This window comes from Lolium perenne, chromosome 2 (assembly GCF_019359855.2).
Source record: "Lolium perenne isolate Kyuss_39 chromosome 2, Kyuss_2.0, whole genome shotgun sequence".
NCBI lineage: Eukaryota > Viridiplantae > Streptophyta > Magnoliopsida > Poales > Poaceae > Lolium > Lolium perenne.
The window spans coordinates 141,319,123-141,326,252 of NC_067245.2; the positions used below are offsets into that span (position 1 = coordinate 141,319,123).

Genomic DNA, 7,130 nt, shown 5'->3' on the forward strand with positions numbered 1-7,130 from the left:
ACCATTCCGCAGCTCTTCCCTTCAGAGATATAGAGATTAGCTTCCTCTTAACTTGGTCTTTTGAAATACCTGCACTCTCAAACAACTCGCATAATTCATGTATAAAGAGTAAATGATCACTAGGATGGACAGTCCCATCTCCAAAATAGTAATTGTTCATAGCAAGTTCAACAATTTTCATAGGTATCTTGAAAGGAATACTTTCAGTAGGTGGATTTAAAATATCACAAGAATCATTAGAGTTATCGCATATGGGAGATAAAGTATTATCAGAGAAAATTTTCTCCCCTAAAGATGGGAAGCTAAAAAGATCATAAAAACTAGCTTCCCCAAGCTTAGACTTCTCCATAGCATTAGCAGTAATTGCGTTCATACTAATAACATTGCTAGTAGCATGCAAATAAGGTTCCATAGGTTTTTTAATTTTCGCATCACACAATTCATGTCTTAACTCAGGAAATAGATTAAAAAGCTCACTGTTGTTTTCCATTATGCCTAACTAGTTAAAAATAAAAACAAGAAACAAAAAGATGCAATTGCAGGATCTAAAGGAAATAGCTTCGAGCACTCACACACCGGCAACAGTGCTAGGAAATAGCTTAGTAATCGGAGGATGTGAACACCTTTTACCTTACCACCCCGGCAACGGCGCCAGAAAATAGCTTGATGTCTACGCACGCTTCTATTCCTGTAGACAGTGTTGGGCCTCCAAGAGCAGAGGTTTGTAGAGCAGCAGCAAGTTTCCCTTAAGTGAATCACCCAAGGTTTATCGAACTCAGGGAGGTAGAGGTCAAAGATATCCCTCTCAAGCAACCCTGCAATTACAATACAAGAAGTCTCTTGTGTCCCCAACACACCTAATAGACTTGTCAGATGTATAGGTGCACTAGTTCGGCGAAGAGATAGTAAGATGCAAGTGATATGGATGAATATGAGTGGTAAAAACAATCTGAAATAAATATGGCAGCAAGTAAACATGTAGTAGAACAGTAAATAAACGGTGATTCGATATTTGGAAACAAGGCCTAGGGATCATACTTTCACTAGTGGACACTCTCAACAATGATCACATAAATAAATAACTTCTCTTCACTTGTGCTACTTTCTCACACTCTCTTGTTGGATAACAAACACCATTCATTGTGTAGGGCTATAAAAGCACACCTCAAGCCGGAGTAAACAAGCTCCACAACGTCCGGAGTTCATATTAAAGTAACCTCTAGTGTGCATAATAGACCATTGCAATTTAGACCGAGTACTAACATAGCATACACACTGTCAACAATAGCTATGAAAGGGGGAATATATCACATCAATACTATCATAGTAATAGTTAACTTCATAATCTACAAGAGATTACAATCATAACCTACGCCAAGTACTACATGATGCACACACTGTCAACATTACATCATGGAGGAGGAATAGACAACTTTAATAACATCACTAGAGTAGCACATAGATTAATAGTGATACAAAGCTCATGATCACATAAAGATCACACCATGGGAGAGAGAGATGAACCACATAGCTACCGGTAGAGCCCTCAGCCTCGGGGGAGAACTACTCCCTCCTCATCATAGGAGACAGCAATGGCGATGAAGATGGTGGTGTTGTCGATGGAGGTGACTCCGGGGGAAATTCCCCGTTCCGGCGGCGTGCCGGAACAGAGACTTCTGTCCCCCGAAATGGAGTTTCGCGATGGCGGTGGCGTCCCTGGAGTCTTTCTGGAGTTTCGTCAATTGATATCGGGTTTTTAGGTCACGAGAGATTATATAGGCGAAGAGGCGGTGCAAGGAGGTGCCTGGGGGGCCCACCCCATAGGGCGGCACGCCCCCCCCTCTTTGTCGCGCCGACCTATGGTGTGGGGGCCCTGGGCCTCCACTCCATCTCCCCTTCGGTGTTCTGGTCCGTCTCGGTAAAATAAGATGTTTGGCTTTTGTTTCGTCGAATTCCGAGAATATTGCCCGAACAGCCTTTCTGGAACCAAAAACAGCAGAAAACAGGAACTGGCACTTCGGCATCTTGTTAATAGGTTAGTTCCAGAAAATGCATAAAATCATTATAAAGTGTGAGCAAAACATGTAGGTATTGTCATAAAACTAGCATGGAACATCAGAAATTATAGATACGTTGGAGACGTATCAGCCACTAAGTAGGGGTAGTTTAGGCCTAACATAAGATACATAGAAGCCAAAGGATATAGTTGCGGGCAACGTGGATCGTACATCTATCTTCGGGGCGGTAGTGTCGACCAGCATGAGGCAGTGCCGGCCTGGGAATATTCCGCCATTTGAGGGTAGATATAATCTTGATGCATATCTTACATGGGAATTGGAAGTAGAACAACGCTTTGCATGTTTAAAATACCCTGATCACTTACGTGTTAGTGCTGCTACTTGTGATTTCAAAGATTTTGCTTCTATTTGATGGTCTGAATATTGTAGAGCACATCCAGCAAATATTCCTACTACTTGGGTTGGTTTAAAACTTGCTATGCGTACTCATTTTGTTCCTCCACATTATCAACGTGATTAGCTGAAAAAATTGACTCGCTTAGAACAAGGAAAAAATTCTGTAGAAGACTTCAAACTGGCATGATTCACTATGGTATTGTAGAGGATAATGAGGCTATGCTTGCACGTTTCTTTGGTGGTTTGAATAAAGAGATTCGGCATATTCTAGATTATAAGGAGTACAACACTAATAATCGCTTGTTTCATCTTTCTTGCAAAGCTGAACGTGAAGTGCATGATCGTCAACCACCATGGAGAAGAGCTAATATTTCTGCAGGTCGTACATCGCCGTGGTCTATGCGACAATCAGCGCCACCATCTTGTGGGACTGCACAAGCACCTACTACCTCCAAGTACACCGCGCCTGCATCACGAGCACCACCTGCTGCTACTCCACCACCATCTGCTGGTCCTCCTCGGAGTTCATCTTCCATGGCTTCCACGGGGAAGATGCGCGACATTCAATGTCGCAAATGCTTGGGATTTGGTCACATAGAGAGAGAATGCATAACCAAGCGTGTGATGTTGGTGCGTGAAGATGGAGAATATGATTCTGCAAGTGACTTTGATGAAGATACATTGGCCCTTATTGCTGCACGTGATGGTGCCAATTTTGATTCTGAGAGAGAGATGAAGGTAATGGAAGCTGACACTGCTGATCAGTACAGGAGCTTAGTTGCACAGCGTGTGTTAAGCGTGCAATTGAGCAAAGCTGAGCATGATCAACGCCACAATCTATTCCAAACACGAGGCATTGTAAAAGAGCAAGCTATACGGATCATCATTGATGGAGGGAGCTACAATAATCTGGCCAGCGTTGACATGGTGGAGAAGCTTTCTCTACCTACGAGACAACGCACACATCCATATTACATTCAATGGTTTGAGAGCTCTCGGAAGATCAAGGTAACAAGAACTACACGTGTGCATTTTACTATTGGTACATATTCTGATTTTGTAGATTGTGATGTTGTACCTATGCAAGCTTGTTCTTTGTTACTTGGTAGACCTTGGAAATTTGATAGAGAATATGTTCATAATGGTAGAACTAATCAGTATTTACTTATGCATGATGGAAAGAAAATTGGTCTCAAACCTATGACTCCTGAAAAAATAGTAAAATATGATCTTGCTAGAGCTAGTAGAGTAAAAAATGAGGAGAAGCATAAGAGTGGAAATCAGATTGTTGTTGCAGATTTTGTGCCACATAAGACTAATACTAAATCTGATTCAAACCATGCTACTGAAATTCGTTTAAAAAATCCTTGTTTGCTTGCTAGCAAATCTGATATTGTTGAACTTGATGTGAACACTACTTAATGCTATGCTATTATTTGCAAAGAAGTTCTGTTTTCATTTGAGGATATGCCTCCTTCTTTGCCACCAGCGGTTGCTAACCTTTTGCAGGAATTCATTGATGTGTTCCCACAGGATGTGCCACCTGGACTACCACCTATTCGTGGTATAGAACACCAAATTGACTTGATTCCAGGAGCTTCACTGCCGAACCGTGCGCCATATTGATGACCCACAAGTATAGGGGGTGTATCGTAGTATTTTCGATAAGTAAGAATGTCGATCCCAACGAGGAGCAGAAGGTGTTGACAAGCAGTTTCGATGAAGGATTCACTGTAAATGCTCACAGACAAGTATTCAGGGGGTTTTGATGTAGCAGATGAATAAACTACGAGTAAGTAAAATACGAGAGTAACAATTGCAGCGAGTGGCCCAATCCTTTTTAGCACAAAGGACAAGCCGGTTTGTTTACTTATAATGACCAAACGTTCTTGAGGACACACGGGATTTTAGTCTAGTGCTTTCGCTTCATATAGCTAATTAATCTTCATTGTTTTGATAAGTGTTGTGTGGGTGAACCTATGCTAATGCACCGCCCTTCCTAGGACTAATACATACTTGTGATTATACCCCTTGCAAGCATCCGCAACTACAAGAAAGTAATTAAGATAAATCTAACCACATCCTTAAACTCTGAGATCCTGCTATCCCTCCTGCATCGATATACCAACGGGGGTTCAGGTTTCTGTCACTCCGGCAACCCCGCAATTGGCAAACGAGTACAAGATGTATTCCCCTAGGCCCATAAAGGTGAAGTATCATGTAGTCGACGTTCACATGACACCACTAGAAGAATAACACCACAACTTAAATATCATAACATTGAATATTACTCAACCATAATTCACTACTAACATTTAGACTTCACCCATGTCCTCAAGAACTAAACGAACTACTCACGAGACATCATATGGAACATGATCAGAGGTGGTATGATGATGAATAACAATCTGAACATAAACCTTGGTTCAATGGTTTCACTCAATAGCATCAATAACAAGTAGAAATCAATACCGGGAGAGTTTCCCCTATCAAACAATCAAGATCCAACCCAAATTGTTACAGCGGTGACGATGTGCAGCGGTGGAGACGGCGGTGATGATGATGGAGATGATGACGATGGTGATGGAGATGATGTCCAGCTCGATGGCGGTGACGATGGCGTCGATTTCCCCCTTCTGGAGGGAATTTCCCCGGCGGATCTCAGCCTGCCGGAGAGCTCTTTTCTCTCTGGTGTTCTCCGCCTCGCAGAGGCGGCTGTGACTCTTCGCGACTGTCCCCCTGGAGCTTAGGTTTTCGGGACGAAGAAATACGTGAAGGAGAGGAGGCCAGAGGGGGCTGTGGGCCCCCTCCCCACAAGGCGGCGCGGCCAGGCCTTGGCCCGCGCCGGCCTGTGAGGTGGGCCCATGGCGGCCCTCCTCGGCTCCCCCTTCTGGCTCCCTTCGTCTTCTGGAAAAATAGGATTTTTCATATAAATTCCGTCAATTGTTGATCTTCCGAAATATTGCATTCTGACGGCGCTTTTTCTAGCGGAATCCTGACTCCGGTGCGCGATCCTCCAATAATCATGAAACATGCAAAAATAGATGAAATAACATAAGTATCATCTCCAAATATGAAATATATCAATGAATAACAGCAAATTATGATATAAAATAGTGATGCAAATTGGACGTATCACATATCGTACCAATCCTGAAGAGACCAAAGAGATTCAGCGACAAATTCAGGTTCTCCAAGATAAAGGTTACATTCATGAGTCTCTTAGTCCATGTGTTGTTCCTATTATCTTGGTACCTAAGAAAGATGGTTCTTCACGCATGTGTACTGATTGTAGAGCTATTAATAATATTACCGTTCGATACCGTCATCCTATACCTCGTTTAGATGATATGCTTGTTGAATTGAGTGGTTCTATTATGTTCTCTAAAGTTGATTTGCGTAGTGGTTACCACCAGATTCGTATGCAATTAGGAGATGAATGGAAAACAACGTTTAAAACTAAGTTCGGTTTATATGAGTGGTTAGTAATGCCTTTTGGTTTAACTAATGCACCTAGTACTTTCATGAGACTGATGAACGAAGTTTTACGTGCTTTTATTGGACGTTTTGTGGTGGTATACTTTGATGATAGTCTGATTTATAGCAAATCTTTGGAGGATCATTTGGATCATTTATGTGATGTTTTCAATGCTTTACGTGTTGCACATTTGTATGGTAATCTTTAGAAGTAAACCTTTTGCACCAATCGAGTTGCGTTTCTTGGCTATGTTGTTACTGCGCAGGGAATTGAAGTTGATCCAGCCAAGATTGAGGTAATTGAGAGTTGGCCGTAGCCAAATACGGTCACACAAGTGAGGAGTTTTCTTGGCCTCGCTGGTTTCTATAGGCGCTCTGTGAAAGATTTTGGATCCATTGTTGTGCCGCTGAATGAGCTTACAAAGAAGGATGTGCCCTTTGTGTGGGGCGATGTACAACATGAAGCCTTCATGATTCTGAAAGATAAGTTAACACATGCTCCATTACTCCAACTTCTTGATTTCAATAAGACTTTTGAGCTTGAATGTGATGCTAGTGGAATTGGTTTGGGAGGTGTGTTATTACAAGAGGGCAAACATGTTGCATATTTTAGTGAAAATTGAGTGGGCCTAGTCTGAACTATTCTACTTACGATAAAGAATTATATGCGCTGGTTCGGACATTAGAAACTTGGCAACATTATTTATGGCCTAAAGAATTTGTTATACATTCTGATCATGAATCTTTGAAGCATATTCGTAGTCAAGCTAACTTGAATCGCCACCATGCAATGCGGGTTGAGTTTATTGAGTCTTTTCCTTAAGTTATCAAACACAAAAAGGGTAAAGATAATGTTATTGTTGATGCTTTGTCGCGCCGTTATACTATGCTATCTCAACTTGACTTCAAGATTTTTGGATTAGAAACCATAAAGGAACAATACTTGCATGATGCTGATTTTAAAGATGTGTTGCTGAATTGTAAAGATGGTAGAACATGGAACAAATTCGTCCTCAATGATGGATTTGTGTTCTGTGCTAACAAGCTATGCATCCTAGATAGTTCCATTCATCTTTTGTTGTTGCAGGAGGCGCATGGAGGGGGATTGATGGGTCACTTTGGTGTGAAGAAGACGGAGGATGTACTTTCTCCACACTTCTTTTGCCCACGTATGCGTCGAGATGTTGAGAGATTTGTGGCACGCTGCACTACATGTCAAAAAGCTAAGTCTCGAGTTAA

General features: G+C 41.9%; 1 protein-coding gene across 1 annotated transcript; it reads left to right on the forward strand.

Moving 5' to 3' along the window:
- The first annotated feature begins 2,948 nt into the window (after positions 1-2,948).
- Positions 2,949-3,774, forward strand: LOC139835613 (uncharacterized). The gene is made up of 2 exons (XM_071825473.1): positions 2,949-3,523; positions 3,717-3,774. Exons 1-2 carry the CDS (start codon positions 2,949-2,951, stop codon positions 3,772-3,774), a joined length of 633 nt encoding a protein of 210 aa, XP_071681574.1.
- The last annotated feature ends 3,356 nt before the right edge of the window (positions 3,775-7,130 follow it).